At 46.5% G+C, this 18,867-nt stretch overlaps 2 protein-coding genes across 2 annotated transcripts in view; both read left to right on the top strand.

The window, feature by feature from the left end:
- Positions 1-10,892, top strand: part of TIMELESS (timeless circadian regulator) — a 30,887-nt gene extending 19,995 nt beyond the window's left edge. Inside the window, exons 12-30 of the mRNA XM_047067176.1 lie at positions 180-283; positions 429-598; positions 1,688-1,822; positions 1,921-2,072; positions 3,451-3,548; positions 3,869-3,992; positions 4,101-4,302; positions 4,579-4,724; positions 5,811-5,896; positions 5,986-6,100; positions 6,197-6,279; positions 6,508-6,650; positions 6,851-7,028; positions 7,111-7,179; positions 7,302-7,420; positions 8,805-9,030; positions 9,155-9,259; positions 9,401-9,498; positions 10,184-10,892. Coding sequence (XP_046923132.1) covers positions 180-283; positions 429-598; positions 1,688-1,822; positions 1,921-2,072; positions 3,451-3,548; positions 3,869-3,992; positions 4,101-4,302; positions 4,579-4,724; positions 5,811-5,896; positions 5,986-6,100; positions 6,197-6,279; positions 6,508-6,650; positions 6,851-7,028; positions 7,111-7,179; positions 7,302-7,420; positions 8,805-9,030; positions 9,155-9,259; positions 9,401-9,474 — 2,329 coding nt within the window. The 3' untranslated portion in view covers positions 9,475-9,498; positions 10,184-10,892. The remainder of the gene's footprint in view (positions 1-179; positions 284-428; positions 599-1,687; positions 1,823-1,920; positions 2,073-3,450; positions 3,549-3,868; positions 3,993-4,100; positions 4,303-4,578; positions 4,725-5,810; positions 5,897-5,985; positions 6,101-6,196; positions 6,280-6,507; positions 6,651-6,850; positions 7,029-7,110; positions 7,180-7,301; positions 7,421-8,804; positions 9,031-9,154; positions 9,260-9,400; positions 9,499-10,183) is intronic.
- Positions 10,893-18,167: 7,275 nt separating this feature from the next.
- On the top strand, positions 18,168-18,579 carry LOC124502126 (cytochrome c-like). The gene has a single exon (XM_047066615.1). It carries the CDS (start codon positions 18,179-18,181, stop codon positions 18,494-18,496), a length of 318 nt encoding a protein of 105 aa, XP_046922571.1. The 5' UTR covers positions 18,168-18,178; the 3' UTR covers positions 18,497-18,579.
- The last annotated feature ends 288 nt before the right edge of the window (positions 18,580-18,867 follow it).

The raw sequence follows: 18,867 nt of genomic DNA, 5'->3' as shown, positions 1-18,867 counted from the left end.
AATTCCAGGTGGTACTTTCTTCCTGTTTCAGGATTAAGGTGGTAAGGATGGGGAGTAGGGACTGGCTGGGTCATTCTTTTTGATGGCACCTTTCTTAGGGAAGGTTTAGAAGTGGTATGTTTTCCATGAGCCAATTTCCCAAGTTGTCCTCCATTTCTCCTCTTTTCCTCATCTCACAGGATGCACCTGGCCCTGAAGGCCTATCAGGAGCTGCTGGCCACAGTGAATGAGATGGACATGTCCCCAGATGAGGCTGTGAGGGAGAGCAGCCGCATCATCAAGAGTGAGACCCTGGCCTGGTCTCTGACCCTGGCCTTTCCTATCTCTTGACCACAATCTCACTCTTTGCAGTCCCAACTTCATCCATCTCTCCCTTTACCAAAGTTTCCAGACCAATCCATCCATTCCTTTCTCTTCTCCATTCCTAGACAACATTTTCTATGTGATGGAGTACCGAGAGCTGTTCCTGGCACTCTTTCGAAAGTTTGATGAGAGATGTCAGCCACGCTCTTTCCTTCGTGACCTGGTAGAAACCACTCACCTCTTCCTCAAGATGTTGGAGCGGTTCTGTCGGAGCCGTGGGAACCTGGTGGTGCAGGTACTGGGCAGCCCCGGCATGTGGACAGTTTGGAAAGAGCCATGAGGGAAGGGTCAGAGAACAGGGAACTCTCCTCATATTTCTGCAGCTTAAGCTCACCTGTTAGAACTACTCTGAACTAAGGAGGGCAAAGGGTTTGTTGGTGTTGCTGATGTGAGTCTACTATAGTTTCCTTTTTTCAATTAGATTTATTTCCAGTGTAACATAAATATTTTAATTCATTTAGGAAGCATTTATTAAATACCTACTGTGTGCTAAGCACATAAACTATGGGGATTCACAGTTTTAGAGTTTAGTAATTATGCTGTGATCCTTCTTGGTTATACTTCAGAAGCATTGTAGTGAGATGGAAAGAACCCTAAATTAAAAGCCAGAAGGTCTGGGATCTCATCCTATATTAGTTACTGTTAGAATAACTCAACCTGCTCATATGGGTCCCCAGATCCCTAAATGTGGGATTGTAATATGAGCTTGAAATGAAATAAAAGATTAAAGACGTGCAAGACCACGTTGGGGAGGGGCAGAGAGAGGAGGAGAGAAAGAGAGTCCCAAGCAGGCTCTCTATCAGCATAGAGCCTGGCTCAGGGCTTGAACTCATGAAAGGTGAGATCACGACCTGAGCCAAAATCAAGAGTTGGATGCTTAAACCAAGTTAGCCACCCAGGTGCCCCTTTTTTTGGGTAGAATTTCTTATCCTCATTGTAAATCTGTTCATTTTATAGGCTTGGTTAAGCTAGAACTGCTTTTGGGAAATCTCTGATCCCAAGAAATAAGTTAAATACTACTCTTAAGTTTTGCCATGGCATTTTATGCTCAGCCATATTCTAGGTCTTACCCATACTGTACTATAATTTACCTATCTACCCACCTGTCTCAAGATTCCACTAGATTGTATGCTCCTCAAGGGCAAGGAAATACACTGTTCACTGTTGCATCCCTATTGCTTATGAATAGCACACAGTTGTCATTCCGTGACTATTGATTATTAATTAATTCAGACCTCTGGTGAATGAATTAATAGAGAAGACATTGATGGGAGAAAGTCCTCTTAGCTTTTCTGTCATCCTAACAATGGTTCTTTCTCCATAGAACAAACGAAAGAAAAGAAAGAAGAAAAAGAAGGTCCAAGATCAGCCTGTTGCTTCTGGTAATGGCTCCTATAGCACAGGGGAACTAGAAGCTATGTGGCCATCCCTGGCCGAGCAGCTACAGTGCTATGCCCAGGTAGGTAGTTGCAGAAAGTCTATCTTTCTCAAGGGTAGTGCATCGATAGGCTGTCTGGGTTTCCCTCCTCTGTTCCCATAGCCTTAATCCCTCTCTAGGATCCTGAGCTCAGTTTGGACTCCATGGTTCCCTTTGATGCGGCCTCAGAGGTGCCAGTGGAAGAGCAGCGGGCAGAAGCCATGGTGCGGATCCAAGACTGTCTCCTGACTGGCCAGGCCCCACAGGCCCTAACCCTCCTTAGGTCTGCCCGGTAAGAACCCTGCTCATCCCTTCTCCTGGATTCAGCTCCTGGATTTCGGGGGTAGGGGGAGGCATTCACTGTGGTACAAGGTTCTTTGCCTTCAATTGAGAGAAGTCCCATCAGAAGCATGGGGGCTCTGTACTGAGCACTGAGTCCTGGGGAGCTTGGATTGGCTTTGTGGGGTTTTTGTTGTTTGTTTTTAAATGTTTATTTATTTATTTTTGGAGAGAGTGTGTGAACAGGGGAGGAGCAGAGAGAGGGAGACAGAGAATCCCAAGCAGGCTCCACTCTGTCAGCTCAGGGCCCGACATGAAGCTCAAACCCACAAACTGTGAGATTATGACTTGAGCCGAAATCAAGAGTCCGACACTTAACTGAGTGAGCCACCCACGCCCCCCTGCTGTTTGTTTTTATTTTATTTTTGAGAAATATCAGAAAGCACAATTAATTGGGGGGAAAATATAGATAATTCTATTGGCTGAAGATAATCATCATTAACATTTTGATGAGTAATCTTCCAGGCTTTTTAATCTTCTGTGTTGTATATAGATCTATACAGCTTCTTTTACAAAAATGAAACATTGTATATGCTGTTTTATAGTATTTTTTTACTTCTTAATATATTGTGAGGATTTCTTAAGAGATACGAGATATATTGCCATAATTGTTAATGGCATCATGAAATGTACATTTGTTCAACCAAATGTCAGACATTTAGATTGTTTGCATGATGATATTCATTGCAATGTGGCTTATTTTTATTAAAATTTTTTTTCTTAATATTTATTTATTATTATTGAGAGACAGAGAGAGATACAGCATGAGCATAGAAGGGGCAGAGAGAGGAGGAGACACAGAATCCAAAGCAGGCTCCAGGCTCTGAACTGTCAGCACAGAGCCCCATGCAGGGCCCAAACTCACAAACCGCAAGATCATGATCTCAGCTGAAGTTGGACACTTAACCGACTGAGCCACCCAGGCCCCCTAAAATTTTTTTTAATGTTTATTTTTGAGAGAGAGAGAGAGAGAGAGAGAGAGAGAGAGAGAGCATAAGTGGGGGAGGGGGAGAGAGAGAGGGAGACACAGAATCTAAAGCTGGCTCCAGGCTCCAAGCTGTTGGCACAGAGTCCGACGCGGGGCTCAAACCCACGAACCGTTAAGATCATGACCTGAGCCGAAGTCAGACGCTTAACCAACTGAGCCACCCAGGTGCCCCTCGTTGCAATGTGGCTTATGAGGGAAAATTTCCCCAGAGTCTTTGTTTTATCTTTGAGTGACAGTTTGCATTCTCTTTCTGGCTGCAAATGAAATTCCTTCTCTCACTTCTCACTTCAAATTATAACTCATATTCTCCCTGGTTAAAGTCTTTTTTCTCTCTGGGCTTCAGGGAGGTGTGGCCAGAGGGAGATGTGTTTGGCTGTCAAGACATTTCTGCAGAGGAAGAGATCCAATTGCTGAAACAGATTCTCTGTGCCCCGCTTCCCCGTGAGTCTCCATTTCCTTCACATCTCTGTCCTTCCAGAGATCCAATAATCCTCGGTCTTTCTTTTTTGTTTTCTGTTGGGTTTTTTTTTTTAGTTTTTTAAAGTTTATGTATTCATTTTGAGAGAGACAGAGAGCAAGCGGGGGAGGGGCAGAGTAAGAGGGAGAGAAAGCATCCCAAGCAGTCTCTGCACTGTCAGCGCAGAGCCCGATGTGGGGCTCGAACCCATGAAACAGGAGATCATGACTTCAGCCAAAACCAAGAGTCAAGTACTTAACCGACTGAGCCACCCAGGCGCCCCTAATTCTCACTCTTCCTATAGGGCAGCAGGGGCCAGAGGAACAAGGGGCAGAGGAAGAAGAGGAAGAGGAGGAGGAGGAGGAGGAAGAGTTGCAAGCGGTCCAGGTGTCAGAAAAAGAATTTAATTTTCTGGACTACCTGAAACGGTGCGGGCCGAGCAGACTGAGTTGGTCCCAGGTTGGCGACTACAGAGCTGGGAGGGCCATCACTGTCTTTCTCATGCTGACAGCCTCTTTCTCTGTGTCTTGGTGCAGTTTTGCAAGCTCAACTGTTGTGCGAGCCTACGTGCTGCTGCTGCGGAGCTACCGACAGAACAGTGCCCACACTAACCACTGCATTGTCAAGATGCTGCACCGGCTGGCCCATGACCTCAAAATGGAAGCCCTCCTTTTCCAACTCTCCCTCTTCTGCCTCTTCAACCGTCTGCTTAGTGACCCGGCTGCTGGGGCCTATAAAGTGAGGGCATACCAAGGAACAGGGATGGAGAGGCATAGGGGGGTCCGGGGGTAATGAAGGGTAGTCTGCAAGAGATAAAGGGTGCTGAGTGATGTCAAGGGCTAAGAGAGGAGAGATCAGTGAGGAAGTAGGCAGGCAGGTGGACGGAGCTGGAGGGGCAGGGTAGGGGAGTCTGAGTGAGGAGAGGCAGCTGGGAATAGGTAGAAAATGGCTGGAGGGCCTGGTTTATATGTCCATTTAGGCCAGAGGTTTCACAGCAGCTTCCTCATCCCACAGGAGCTAGTGACTTTTGCCAAGTACATCCTGGGCAAGTTCTTTGCATTGGCTGCAGTCAACCAAAAAGCCTTTGTGGAGCTGCTGTTCTGGAAGAACACAGCTGTGGTTCGAGAGATGGCCGAGGGCTATGGCTCTCTGGATGGCGGGTGAGCTTCAGGATGGGAAAGGATGGGCGGTAATGGTGGGTGACACAGTCACAGAGTGTCAAAGCTGGAAGAGCTTGCAGATCAGCTAGTCTGACTTTCTTCCTCTTTAATAGGTGAAAAAATAAGCTCCCAAGGTGAATTGCTTTCCCTGAGATCACCCAAGAGAGGAAGTGGGTCTGGAGCCTATCTCCTGTCTGCTCTAGTTTCCTTCCTTCACCAGCCTTCGTGGGGATGGTCAGTTGGCAGTGGGGTGGCCCTTGTCCCAAAGGTGCCCTGTCCCAAAATGTGCTGGGAAACCATAAAGATTCATGGAAATGTTTGCCCTCTTTCCCTGTAGCTCAGCTCCTCTCCTTTCCCCATAATCTGCTCAGCCCCTGCAGTGTCCGCTTCCGTAGGCCCAACCCAGAAAATCTCTTCATTTGGCCTTTGGGTTCATAAGTGGAAGGAGAATGAAGGAAAGGAAGCACACCTTAGGCCACTGCTAGTGGCTCCTTTCAGTCACCTCATTGCCCTTCTTGTTCCTTTTGGAGCTGACCAAAGAGGGCCTTTGGTCTCCTCTTTGGGGCCAACATCCTACATGTTCCCTTTCTCCTTTCCCCATTTGTCAATTTATTTTTATTTTTATTCATTTATTTTTTTAACATTTATTTATTTTTGAGACAGAGAGCATGAGCAGGGGAGGGGCGGAGAGAGAGAGGGGCACAGAATCCGAAGCAGGTTTCAGGCTCTAAGCTGTCAGCACAGAGCCTGACACGAGGCTGTAACTCACAGACCATGAGATCGTGACCTGAGCTGAAGTCAGATGCTTAACTGACTGAGCCACCCAAGCACCCCTATTTTTATTTTATTTTATTTAAGTTTGTTTGTTTGTTTGTTTGTTTATTTATTTTGAGAGAGAGTTTGTGCATAGGAGGAGCAGAGAGAGAGGGAGAGAGAGACTTCTAAGCAGGCTCTGCACTGTCAGTGCAAGCAGCCTGATGCGGGGCTCAAACTCGAAAACCCATGAGATCACGATCTGAGCCGAAATCAAAGTGTGTGATGCTTAACTAATGGAGCCACCCAGACACCCCTCCTTTCCCCATTTAGATCTTCCAGTCGCAGACCCCCGGTGTGGAGCCCAGAGGAGGAGGCCCAGCTTCAGGAACTGTACCTCGCCCATAAGGATGTGGAAGGTATGAGTCCTTGAGATCTGAAGATTTTTGAAGCAGGCAGCCTGAGCTCCAGGACCCCTCTTTACTGCCTCACTCCCCCTCCATGTTAGGTCAGGATGTGGTAGACACCATCTTGGTGCACCTGAAAACCCCTCGGACACGCAAGCAAGTTATCCACCATCTGGTACGGCTGGGACTGGCCGACAGTGTCAAGGGCTTCCAAAGGTAGAGGCACATGTTCTGGAGGGCATTGAAATTGGGAGTCCTCGGTCCTCAGTTTGCTCCCTGGGCCCCCTCTTCCACTGACGTCTCCTTAAGCAGGAAAGGAACCCATATTGTACTGTGGACAGAAGATCAGGAGCTGGAGCTGCAGCGGCTTTTTGAGGAGTTCCAGGACTCAGATGGTGAGTGGAAGCTCAGGGAACCTTGGAGATGAGAGAGCCAAGCTGGCCATTGCTTCCCCCTGCCTCCTGTTCCCAAGGAAGGCTTATTTCATTCCTTCTTTCCACTTACCATACCTGTGGTGTCATTTGTGAGTGAATTGAATTAGCCTCTTTCCAAAGACCTCTGCTGTCTTTCACTCCTCCGCTTCCCCTGTTGCTTTAGGGAACTTACACTTTCTCTCTTTGTAGATGTGCTAGGTCATATCATGAAGAATATCACAGCCAAACGCTCACGGGCCCGAATAGTGGATAAGCTGCTGGCTCTGGGGCTGGTGGCTGAGCGGCGGGAGCTATATAAGAAACGCCGGAAGAAGCTGGCACCCTCGAGCTCGGTAACAGTCTTTCCCTGGCTCTGCAGGCTGGGCCCACTCCCCCTGAAGTGCCCCTCAGAGGTAGCTCACCCAGATTCTTCCTGCCTTAAGCTCTCTGGCTAGGTGTCTTCCCCTCCACACACACACACACCCCACCAGTTTCCAGGAGTGGTCAAGAACCAACGGACTCCACTCAGTTCTTCATCTTGTTTCCTTTTTAGCCTAATGGAGAGGAGTCCCTGAAAGATTTTTGCCGGGAAGATCTGGAAGAAGAGGAAATCCTGCCAGAGGAAGAGAGTGAAGAAGATGAAGAGAAAGAGGAGGACTCAGAAGCAGAGCAAGCCCAGGGTAGCTCAGTGCTTTCAACTGAAAACCTTGGGCAAAGCCTGTATCAGGAAGGTGAGGACTTGGCCTACGAGAGATGTCTCAGGTGGAGGGGTTGGTAGTATGAGCCAATTCTAAGTTTCCCTCCTTCCCTTAGGCTTTTCTGCTCCCCTTCTGTGGCTCCAGAACTGCCTGATTCGAGTAGCAGATGATCGAGAAGAGGATGGTGAGTGGATAAATGATGGTTTTCGGGGCTGGGGTACTGGAGGCTGCTGGAGAGCTGGCCATGGGATGGATGACCAGTTCTTTCTTCAAAACTTCACCACATGACTACTGGCCCTATTCTAGGCTGCTCGCAGGCAGTGCCTTTGGTGCCGTTGACAGAAGAAAATGAGGAAGCAATGGAAAATGAACAGTTTCAACGGCTGTTGCGCAAGCTAGGAGTTCGGCCTCCTTCCTCTGGGCAGGTAAGTATGCTAGTTACGGTATCAGCTATGGCATATTACTGCTATTTTAAAATACGTACATCTCTTTCTCCTCGTTGCAGTTGCCATCTCTGACCTCATTTCCTCTCAACTTTGACCGAGACTCCTGCGGCAGCCATCCTGTTCATCTTCTCTAATCTCGCCTTCCCCTAGTCCATCTTCCATGTTGTCCTGAGTTTCCCTCATCCCTTCCTCCATTCCTTCCTTCCCTTTTTATTTTCTTTTTATTTTTCCCTTATTAAGTAGGCTCCATGCCCAGTGTAGAGCCCAGTGTGGGGCTCAAACTCGCAACCCTGAGATCAAGACCTAACCACCTGAGCCACCTAGGCACCCCACAAGTTACCTTTCTAAAGTGGAATTTTGATTGTATTACTCCCCTGTCCATTACTTCCCTTTCTCTCCAGAAGAGATTATATTACTCTCCTGAACCAACCAACTGGATGGTTCTGCACTGTTGGCAGGACAGAGTCCTTGACCTCTGAGTGGCATGCTTGGCCTTGACCAGCCTTTGCAGCCTCATGGCCATGCCACCCACACACCTGTGTTTCCCCATCCTCCTCCTGGACTACTTTCTATTCTCCAAACAGTAGGCTTCTCATATATCCACACAGTTGATCGTGCCAGTCCCTCCATTGGACGGCTCCAGCCACACATACAAGGTGACACACACATCACCCATCTTCCTGACGACCCTCTGCTCGACCTTCAAGAGTCTATTCAGTTCTTACCTCCTCAGAGAAGCAGTCCCTACCACTCCTTCAACCTCTAAAGTGAAAGTAATAACTTTGGTAGCTGGGATTTATTCATTCCCTTGATGTAGCCCCCATCCTGTGAGATTACAGTATGTTGGTTCTTTCTCCCATTAGATTGTGGGTTCCTTGAAAGCAGGGATCATATCTGATTTATCTTTGCATCCCCAATATCCATTCATTCATTTATTTTGTTATTTAAAAAAATTTTTTTAATGTTTATTTTTGAGAGAGAGAGACAGAGCAGGGGTGGGGCAGAGAGAGAAGGAGATAGAATCTGAAGCAGGCTCCATGTTCTGAGGTCTTAGCACAGAGCCTGACTCAGGGCTTGAACCCATGAACTGTGAGATCATGACCTGAGCTGAAGTCTGATGCTCAACCAACTGTGCCACCCAGGCACCCCCATTCATTCATTTATTTAATTAACAACTGAATTTACTGGGAGCTTTGTGCTGTATGAGGCACTGTACTAGACATTGTGCATATACTGGATAAATAAGCAATAAGTAGAGTTTATTCAATGAATCATATTTTTTCAATGAATATTATCAAGATCGGGTGAAGTAGAGTCTGCTCCTTTCCTACTGCTTTCATTTTCAACTTGTTTGCACCTGTAGGAAACCTTCTGGAGGATTCCAGCCAAGCTGAGTCCTTCCCAGCTCCGGAGGATAGCAGCTTCTTTGAGTCAGCCAGAGGAGGAGCAAAAACTTCGGCCAGGACTAGAACCGAAAGTCCCTGGAGAGCAAAACCCTGAGGAGGAGCACCAAAAGGAGCAGCGAGCACAAGCCCTGAGGGCCCTCCAGTTGGCCCGGAAAAAGAAAGCTGGCCCGGTGTCCCCCAGCGGTAAGACCACTTACCTGTTGGGTACTAACTATGGGCTAGCCATGTTGATCTAGAGGGCTGATAGGGTATTTTGAGAAGATGAGGGCCCAGTTCTCTAATTCCATGCCTCTCATGGTCATTTCAGGGGAAGGGACCGCTGGTGAGAAAGAACAGCTGCAAATGGTACCCAGGAAGCGACAACTGCTGGACAGCGATGAAGAACAGGAGGAGGATGAGGGCAGGAACAAAGGTAGGGAGTCTGACAGGGACCTGCTTTTTCTTCTGACCTCTAGCACTCTTCCCTTCAATCCCAAAGATCAGTGCTACTGTCCTTCTTTCCCCATAACATATTTAGATTCTCTCTCTCTTCTCACCCCTTTCATTCCCATAGCACCAGAGTCCAGAGCTCCAGGAATCCAAAAGAAGAAACGGTTTCAAATTGAGGATGAAGATGAGAATGACTGAAGAGCCAGAAGCTTTGGGGTAGAGGTAGATCATTTTTAGGTGGTGAATTTCAGTCAGACTTCAGAAACGGGACCCAGAAACTGCTCTTAGTAGACAGAAGCAGTAGAGACCTGGGCTTCCCCAGGGATTTGGGGTCCGGGAATTTCCAGCAACAGTGTTGGGACAACTCTGCAATCACTTCTTGCGTCTCCCAGTTTTAGCAGTATGCCTCAGTAGCTCTCCAGAGACTTACCTCTCTTTTTCTAGGATCTGTTTCTTTGGGTTAGTAGCACCCCTTAGAAAATCGGAGGAGTGAGTGAGATATAGAAGGCACCTGGGACCCTGTTTGGCTTTCTGCCAGAGGTGGGTCACAGCACCAGATGGGGAGCTTTGTGACATGATGGGTGGGGGTGTTGCACCATTTTAAAAAAGCACCAGATGCTCCCATCCTCATTTTCTTTCCTGTGATCACTCCCAGGCACCAGATCGAACCCAATTCCTGTGGTTTAGGTAGGGTTGGGATCCAGTACTCTCGAGATGATGAACGTGTTTGGTTTGTGTTTGGTATTACATTCAATGTGTAAAATTAAAAGTTGCCAATGTTGATGTGATGTGCCAATCTGTCTAAGTCTCCCAGCCTTCCACCTGCTATGTTCTTGGAAGAAGAGCCTTTAACTTTTAGGGTTAAAAGAGGCCATCACCCTTCCCTTTTCTCCTGCTTTCCCTACAGAAGACATGAAAACATTCTCACCTCAAGATCCTTTGTCTAGGATAAATCTTCAGGATGACAAGTGTATACAGCAGGAAGAAGCAGGAGCCACAAAGGGTGCAAGAGCCAGTTTTCCAGCATGGAGCAGAGTGGAGGATAAAGTCTGGGCAAGAAAGAGATGAATAAATACTGCAAATGCCGTGTCTTTTCCTGTTCTTGGAAACCATCAGCTTTCTGGCTCCCCGTGTTTCTAGCTAATGTGGGATGAAGGAGACATTCCAAAAATAGCTATTGAGATCAGGGATAGCCCTAGGTAAAGGATGCATTTGGATTGTCTTGTTCTTCTGACTTGGTTTTTTTTCCTCCCACAGCCTCTAAAGATAGGAGTGGAGCTACCTCTGGGTAATTGAAGTTTCCAAGGGCTAAGACATTTCCTAGCTTGGTCTGGTCTTGGTGTATCTTTATCCCAAGCCTTTCCCTACTTCCCAACCTGAGCACTTCAGCAGGGCCGTTCCGGCTCCTTTGTTGTGTCTTGCTGTCCGCATTGGCTGTCTTTCCAAGAAATGCCCCCAAAGGGGCTCTGACCTGCCAGGCTTCTTTGAAACTTCTAGCCCCAATTTCTTTTACTGGTTTCTCTTATCAAGTATAGACCATTTGCTGTGATTGGGCACAAAAGTATTGCTATCCTTTTCCATTTATTTACCCTGTAGTTTTGAAATTTTTAAATGAAAAGAGGAATAAAAAGCTACTTTTACATATTTGAGTCATAGCCATCTGATTCTCACTCTAGATCTCCCTGGATCTCTGTGTTGAACTAGAGTGGGAATGTGGGAGGGAGAGGCAGATACTGCTAACAGAAATTTCAGGTTACTGGGGAGTGTCTGAGACCTGGACAAACTCCAGTCAGTCAATACATGTGCAGTTCAGGTCTTCCAGGAAGAAGAGGCGTAGGTGGAATTAGAAATGCAAGAGATTTATTGGGGAAATGTTTTTGAAGGATAAAGGGGAGATAGAGCAGTGTAGATTGGGAGAACCTATAGCCCATGATGGTGGTCAGATGCCTGTGAGAGGAGAAAGGGGAAAATTGCAGTGTTACTCAGAAAATCTTGTCCGACTGTTGGGGAGCCCCAAGCAAAGATTACCTGGTTGAGGAGCCCCATATCTGGCAGACACGGGCTAGCCCTAGCACCCTCCACCAGTTATTGGCTCCGAGCAGCCTGGAGAGAATGATGTGGGTGTGACTGCAGAAAATCCTAAGGAGTCAAAACTTAAGATGTTAGCCGAATAGACTCTTTACTGCATGTTCTTTTGAAGGGAGCTCTGAACAGAACGTTGCAGTACAAACGTGCAAACACTTGGCACAGTCGTGTCTCCCACTGATCACTGAGGCAAGCAGCCATTCCCTTTGTTCCCCTCCTACAAGATAGTACTGGGAGTGGAGCAACCTACTGGAAAGGCACACATCTCACTAAAGGGTAATTTGGGGCTCTTGCATTTAAGTAGAAAATGAAACAAGTCCCTGGTGACCTAGGAATAAGAGAGGCCAAGTGAGATCAGTTGGGTTCCATTTCCCATTCCATGGACCCTAACCTAAAAGGTACAGCCTAGAGGTGATGCGTAAGTGAAACTTTATTTTCTAGCTCCCACTTCAGCAATAGTTTGATCGTTCATTGCTGCATGTTAACACTCTATAGCTGCCATTTCATATGGAACCCAGACAAAGGTCCTGATGTCCTTTCCTTCATCCCCAGGATCCCAGCCACCCTCTGCACACCCCTGATTCTGTTAGACTTGGCCCCTAATGTTCCTGCCTGGCCTTATCTACATGGCCTCTCTACCCAAGATCTAATAGGCCTGGCACCAGGGAAGCCCTGGAGCAAGCTGACTTTACCAAACAGATGCCTGGACCCACAGCTTTAGCTCTATAGTCTGGGATGTGTAAAAGTACATAGACCCACACCCACTAGCTCTAAGGACTCTGGAATAGCAGAGCACAGCGGGGAGAGTATTGTGTGGTACCTTGGCCCCTGTTCTGCAGGTGTTGGACTCAGGGAAGGCCACGTGTCTGCCCCACTGAGGACTGGGAGCCGGAGCAGCCTGAGCACAATGAGGTCCCATCGTTGACAGGAGTGGAACCCTACTATAAACTGCAGTTTTATACTATACTGCTTAGAACTGCTCAGAGGCCAGTAGATGACTGAGATGAGGCCATAGGCCTGGATTATGACCTTCTGATAATTGTGATGGTTAGGACCGATGCAGTTTTTGGTCAGCTCTGCATTTAAGCCTGTGGTAAGGGCTGAGGTTTAGCTCCAGTGTTACTATGAGAAACAGCCTCTTCCAGAGACAAGGGAGCAGAGCTTAGGGGAAGCTTGGATGTGAGTGACCTGGAAGAAACAACTACCATGACCTCAAAGGGGCAGGTGTCAGAGGTAGTAAGTTGAGCCCTTTGCTGGTGATGGGTCTTGTTTAAGCGCTATAACTTAGAGCCTGGGACTGGGAGTTTTGTGCTAGAAGAAAACTAGATAGGCATAGAAGGAATGAATTCTAATTTTTTGATATGCTGTGTGGCATTCAAAATCCAAAATAAACATTAGCTCTGATACCTATAGGATATACAGTGATGAAATATACAGTAGTTAAAAAGCATGCTAATTTAAATTTGTCTAACAGTTTTGTTTCATGGCCCAGATGTGGTGTGTGTGTGTGTGTGTGTGTGTGTGTGTGTGTGTGTGTGTGTTTATTTTTTTTAAGTATTTATTTTGAGAGAGCACACACAAGCAGGGGAGGGGCAGAGAGAGAGAGAGAGAGAGAGAGAATCCATCCCAAGCAGGCTCCACACTGTCATTGCAGAGCCCGACGCGGGGCTCAAACTCCTGAACCATGAGAGCATGACCTGAGCCGAAACCAAGAGTTAGATGCTTAACCAGCTGAGCCACCTACGTATATCTTGGTTTTGGTATATCTTGGTGAGTGTTCTGTAGGTGCTTGAAAAGAATGTGATTTTAAGGTAAAATTCACATAACACTTCATCATTTTAAACAATTTAGAGGCACCTGAGTGGCAGCTGTTGGTGAAGGAACTTAAGAGAATGAGCCATACACTACATTGGTTCCACCCCCAGAGTATACCCCTCCTTATTTCTGACCTTGACTCCTACAGTATCTGACCCTCTAAGGCTCCTCGTCTCAGTCTCCTTTTCCCTGTCATTCATTTCCCTTTCTGCCTGCAGAATTCCTTTTAAAACATGGTTGTCATCATGTCTTTACTTTGCTCAAGAGCATTTCATGGTTTCCCATTTCTTTCAGTACAGAGTCTGGACCCAGAATAGCATACTTGATCTGAGCAAGTCTCTGCATCCTCACCACCATGCCTGACTATGCCCATATTTTAAACTGTTGCCCCTTACTGCCAATTTTTTTTAAAGATTTTATTTATTTATTTATTTATTTATTTATTTATTTATTTATTTACTTACTTACTTACTTACTTATTTACTTACTTATTTTTAAGTAATCTCTACGCCCAGTGTGGGGCTTGAACTTACAACCCCAAGATTAAGAGTCACATACTTTACAGACTGAGCCAGTCAGGCATCCCAGCCCCTCAGGGTTGTTGTTGTTTTTTTTTTTAATGTTTGTTTATTTTTGAGAGAGACACACACATACACACACACACACACACACACACACACACACACACACGGTGTGAGTCGGGGAGGGGCAGAGAGAGAAGGAGACACAGAATCTAAAGCAGGCTCCAGACTCCAAACTGTCAGCACAGAATCCGATGTGGGGCTTGAACCCATGAACCCTAAGATCATGACCTGAGCCAGTCAGACGTTTAACCAACCGAGCCACCCAGGCACCCCAACCCTTCAGTATTTTTTTTTTAATTTTTTTTTTTCAACGTTTATTTATTTTTGGGACAGAGAGAGACAGAGCATGAACGGGGGAGGGGCAGAGAGAGGGAGACACAGACTCGGAAGCAGGCTCCAGGCTCCGAGCCATCAGCCCAGAGCCCGACGCGGGGCCCGAACTCACGGACCGTGAGATCGTGACCTGGCTGAAGTCGGACGCTCAACCGACTGCGCCACCCAGGCGCCCCAACCCTTCAGTATTTTTAATCAGCCTCCCAGAGCAGGCCTTTTCATATACCAAATTGTTGATTATCACTGTTCCTCTATTGGTGAGCTCTATCCAACTCCTATCTCATCCTTCTAGAATCAGCTCAAATGTGCTTTCTTCTGTCACACAGCTTTTGTCACTCTTTTGAACCCCCAACCACAAGCAGTCACCCTTCCCGCTGGGATTTGTTCATTCCCCTGATAAAGTGCCAGTCTTAAGTGTTTCATCTTGTTTGCTCTTTTTCCCATTAGACTGTGAACACCTTGAAGGATTGTGTTTTACTCATCTTTAGGTCCCAAAGATGCATTTATTAATATATCCAATTAATACATATATGTATTCAGTGCCTCCTATATAAGAGTCACCATTCTGGGCATTGGGTGTCAATTGGGGGTGATTACCAAAAACTAGGTATATGTAGGTGAATAAAGCAATGTTTTATTTATTTATTTTTTAATTTTTTTTTTAATTTTTTTTTTCCAACGTTTATTTATTTTTGGGACAGAGAGAGACAGAGCATGAACAGGGGAGGGGCAGAGAGAGAGGGAGACACAGAATCGGAAACAGGCTCCAGGCTCTGAGCCATCAGCCCAGAGCCCGACGCGGGGCTCGAACTCACGGACCGCGAGATTGTGACCTGGCTGAAGTCGGACGCTTAACCGACTGCGCCACCCAGGCGCCCCTTTTTTAATTTTTTTAATGTTTATTCATTTTTGAGAGAGACAGCATGAGTGGGGAGAGGCAGAGAGAGAGGGAGACACAGAGTCTGAAGCAGGCTCCAGGCTCTGAGCTGTCAGCACAGAGCCTGATGTGGCACTTGAACCCACAAACCATGAGATCATGACCTGAGCTGGAGTCAGATGCTTAACCAACTGAGCCACCCAGATGCCCCAAAGCAATATTTTTTAGGAAGTTTTTTTGTTGTTTATGTTTATTTATTTTGAGAGAAAGAGGGAGAGAGAGAGAGCATGAGCAGGGGATGGGCAGAAAAAGAGGGAGAGCAAGAAGCCCAAGGAGCTTCAGACTGCTAGCGCAGAGTCTGACAGGGGGCTTGAACCCACGAACCATGAAATCGTGACCTGCGCCGAATTTGGACGCTTAACAGACTAGACCACCCAAGGGTCCCTAAGATTTTAAGTACTCTCTACACCCAACAAGGGGCTTGAACTCACAACCCCAAGATCAAGAGTTGCATGCTTGGGGCGCCTGGGTGGCTCAGTCGGTTGAGCGGCCGACTTCGGCTCAGGTCATGATCTCACGGTCTGTGAGTTCGAGCCCCGCGTCAGGCTCTGTGCTGACAGCTCGGAGCCTGGAGCCTGTTTCAGATTCTGTGTCTCCCTCTCTCTGACCCTCCCCCATTCATGCTCTGTCTCTCTCTGTCTCAAAAATAAAGGTTAAAAAAAATAAAAAAAAAAAGAGTTGCATGCTTTACCGACTGAGCCAGCCAGGCACCCCAAGTTAGATGATTTTTTTTTAATGTTTATTTATTATTGAGGGACAGAGAGAGGCAGAGCTTGAGCATGGGAGGGGAAAAGAGAGAGGAGGGGACCCAGAATCTGAAGCAGGCTCCAGACTCTGAGCTGTCAGCACAGAGCCCGACATGGGGCTTGAACTCACAAACTGAGATCATGACCTCAGCCAAAGTCGGATGCTTAACCGACTGAGCCACCCAGGCACCCCAGCAAGTTAGATGATTCTTAAAGTCATTCAGAGGAAAGCTTCATCCAGAGCTGGAATCTGAACTCACTGGAGAGCAAGGCCCTGATGAGAAGTGCTAAGCACAAACCCTGAGGGCCCTCCTGTAAGCCAGCAAAAGGAGAGCAGTCCTGGTCTCCCTAGGGGATAATAGGACTGCTGTCTATTGAGTACTTGTGTACCAGCCACATTGGTCTAGGGGCTGATGGAGTTAATTTTGATGCCTCCTATTTCATTGGGAGACCAGGCAGCTAAAACAGCAACCAAGATTTTTAGGGTAGTGAAAAATGTTCTGTATGGTACTGTAAAGGTAGATAATATGTCATTATGCATTTGGTAAAACCCATAGAACTATATGATGCAGGTGCTTCTGGATGGCTCAGTTGGTTAAGCATCTGACTCTTGATTTCAGCTCAGGACATGATCTCATGGTTCATGAGTTTGAGCCCTGCATCGGGCTCTGATGGCAGTGTGGAGCCTGCTTGGGATTCTCTGTCTCCCTCCCTCTCTGCCCCTCCCCTGCTTGCTCTCTATCTCTTAAAAAAATAATAATAATAAACTTAAAAGAGCTATATGATGCAAAGAACTGAACCCTGATGTGAACTGTGGACTTAGGTAATAATATCATAACAAAATAAATAACTTTAAAAATAATAATCAACTGTAACAAATGTACCACACCAATATAAGATGTTAATACAGGAAACTGAGGGGTCAAGGAAGAGGGAATATTTGGGGACTCTGTACTTACTGCTTAATTTTTCTACAAACCTAAAACTACTCTAAGAAATAAACTCTAGAGGCGCCTGGGTGGCTCAGTCAGTTGAGCATTCGATTTTGGCTCGGGTCATGATCTCGTGTATGTGAGTTCGAGCCTGGCGTTGGGCTCTGTGCTGTGCTGACAGCTCAGAGCCTGGAGTCTGTTTCGGATTCTGGGTGTCCCTCTCTCTCTGCCTCTCCCCTGCTTGCGCTCTGTCTCTCTGTCTCTCAAAAATAAATAAACAATAAAAAGATTTTTTAAAAAAACTCGACTAATTAAAACCACCACCAAAAAAATCTCAGCTGACACCTGTTGGGATTTGATGAGGAACAGGTGGAAGACAAGGAGAGGAGCAAAGGTAGGAAGTCTGGGGGGACCTGCTTGTGTCTTCATCCTTCTGTCATTTTTCTCCTTGGTCCTGGAGACAAACTCCTCACCACTTTTCCTCCCCCTACCGTATTTACACATTCAGTCTGCCTCCCCTGTCACTCCCAAGGCATGGGAGTTAGAAATTTGGGTAATTTTGGGGCGCCTGGGTGGCTCAGTCGGTTAAGCCTCCGACTTCGGCTCAGGTCACGATCTCACGGTCCATGAGTTCGAGCCCTGCGTCGGGCTCTGGACTGATGGCTCAGAGCCTGGAGCCTGCTTCCGATTCTGTGTCTCCCTCTCTCTCTGCCCCTCCCCCGTTCATGCTCTGTCTCTCTCTGTCTCAAAAATAAAATAAACGTTAAAAAAAATAAAAAAAAAAGAAATTTGGGTAATTTCAACAAAAAGTCATTTTCACATTGAGGAGGATGGTAATGCTGACTAACTAAACGTGGAGATAGGGCCAGTTACAGAGAGTGAACTCAAGTCAGGAACGGGAGAATCTGACAGGATCCAAAAACCCCCTGGGCTGTACAGAAGCAGCAGACTCTTGAGGTGCTCCATGGATTTAGGGTCCAGGAATTTCAGGCGACAGTGTTGGATGCCTCTAAATCCAGTTCCTCCTCCCAATTTTAGGATTGTGTCCCGGTAGCTCCCTGAAGACTTACTCCTCTTCTTCTAGAAAACTTTTTTCTTTTTCCTTCTGATTTCTTTTTGCTCATTAGGGGCCCCTCCTGGGACTGAGGGGAGTAAAACTGGAGGAGGGACCAGGGATTTGTTCATTGGCCTAATGCCTTGGCTGTGTGCCAGAGGTAGGTTATAGCACCAGAGAGGAACCTGTATGGCAAAACGATGTGGTGACTTCTGTACCAGTTTTAGGAAGCACCACATGTCATCGTTCCCTATTTCCAGACTACAGTTTCTCATCTAGACCCCTAGAAATGAGAAATGAAGCTCAATGCCTACAGTTCTGACATAGGCTTAGAAGTACTATCGGGGTGGAGAGCTGGACATCCGGCTTGGGAGCAGGCACCTTCGTTTCGCGCGCAACCAAGGAGCGATTTAAAAATGGGTGATGTTGAGAAGGGCAAGAAGATTTTTGTTCAGAAGTGTGCCCAGTGCCATACTGTGGAAAAGGGAGGCAAGCACAAGACTGGACAAAATCTCCATGGTTTATTTGGGCGAAAAACAGGTCAAGCCCCTGGGTTGTCTTACACGGATGCCAACAAGAACAAAGGCATCACTTGGGGAGAGGAGACATTGATGCAGTATTTGGAGAATCCCAAGAAGTACGTCCCTGGAACAAAAATGATCTTCGCTGGCATTAAGAAGGCAGGGGAAAGAGTGAACTTGATAGCTTATCTCAAAAAAGCTACTAAGGAATAATAGTTGGCCGTTGCCTCATTTATTACAAAACAAAAATGTCTCATGACTTTTTTAATGTGTACCATGTTTAAATTGATCTCATACACCAGAATTCATGTCATGAATGGCTGATAGAATATTTCTTTTGGACAGTCCTTATTTAAATAAGATTGGCTTGTGGTTAAATGAATATGATTCGCTTTTTGACCTTTGATAGTAATTCTAGTTCAGCAAGTGCTGTCACTGTTTTCCCCTTTGAAAAATATGATTGGGGTTGATTAGATGTTGAGCTTTTCACAGAGATGGTAAATGACATCTCTAAACTTACAGGAGATTGGTTTTATATTTAGATTTATGTAACTGGTTATGTTAATATATTTAAATACTGAGGA

The sequence above is a fragment of the Lynx rufus genome, unplaced genomic scaffold (assembly GCF_022079265.1).
Source record: "Lynx rufus isolate CCGP_SWC_20201006 ecotype Redwood Valley unplaced genomic scaffold, mLynRuf1.p SCAF_7, whole genome shotgun sequence".
Classification (NCBI taxonomy): domain Eukaryota; kingdom Metazoa; phylum Chordata; class Mammalia; order Carnivora; family Felidae; genus Lynx; species Lynx rufus.
The sequence above is the reverse complement of the archived record's forward strand: the minus strand, read 5'-3'. Positions and strand labels throughout refer to the sequence as shown.

Excerpts from the sequence above, each read along its gene's own strand:
- LOC124502126 (XM_047066615.1), top strand. The coding sequence starts at position 18,179 with ATGGGTGATGTTGAGAAGGGCAAGAAGATTTTTGTTCAGAAGTGTGCC.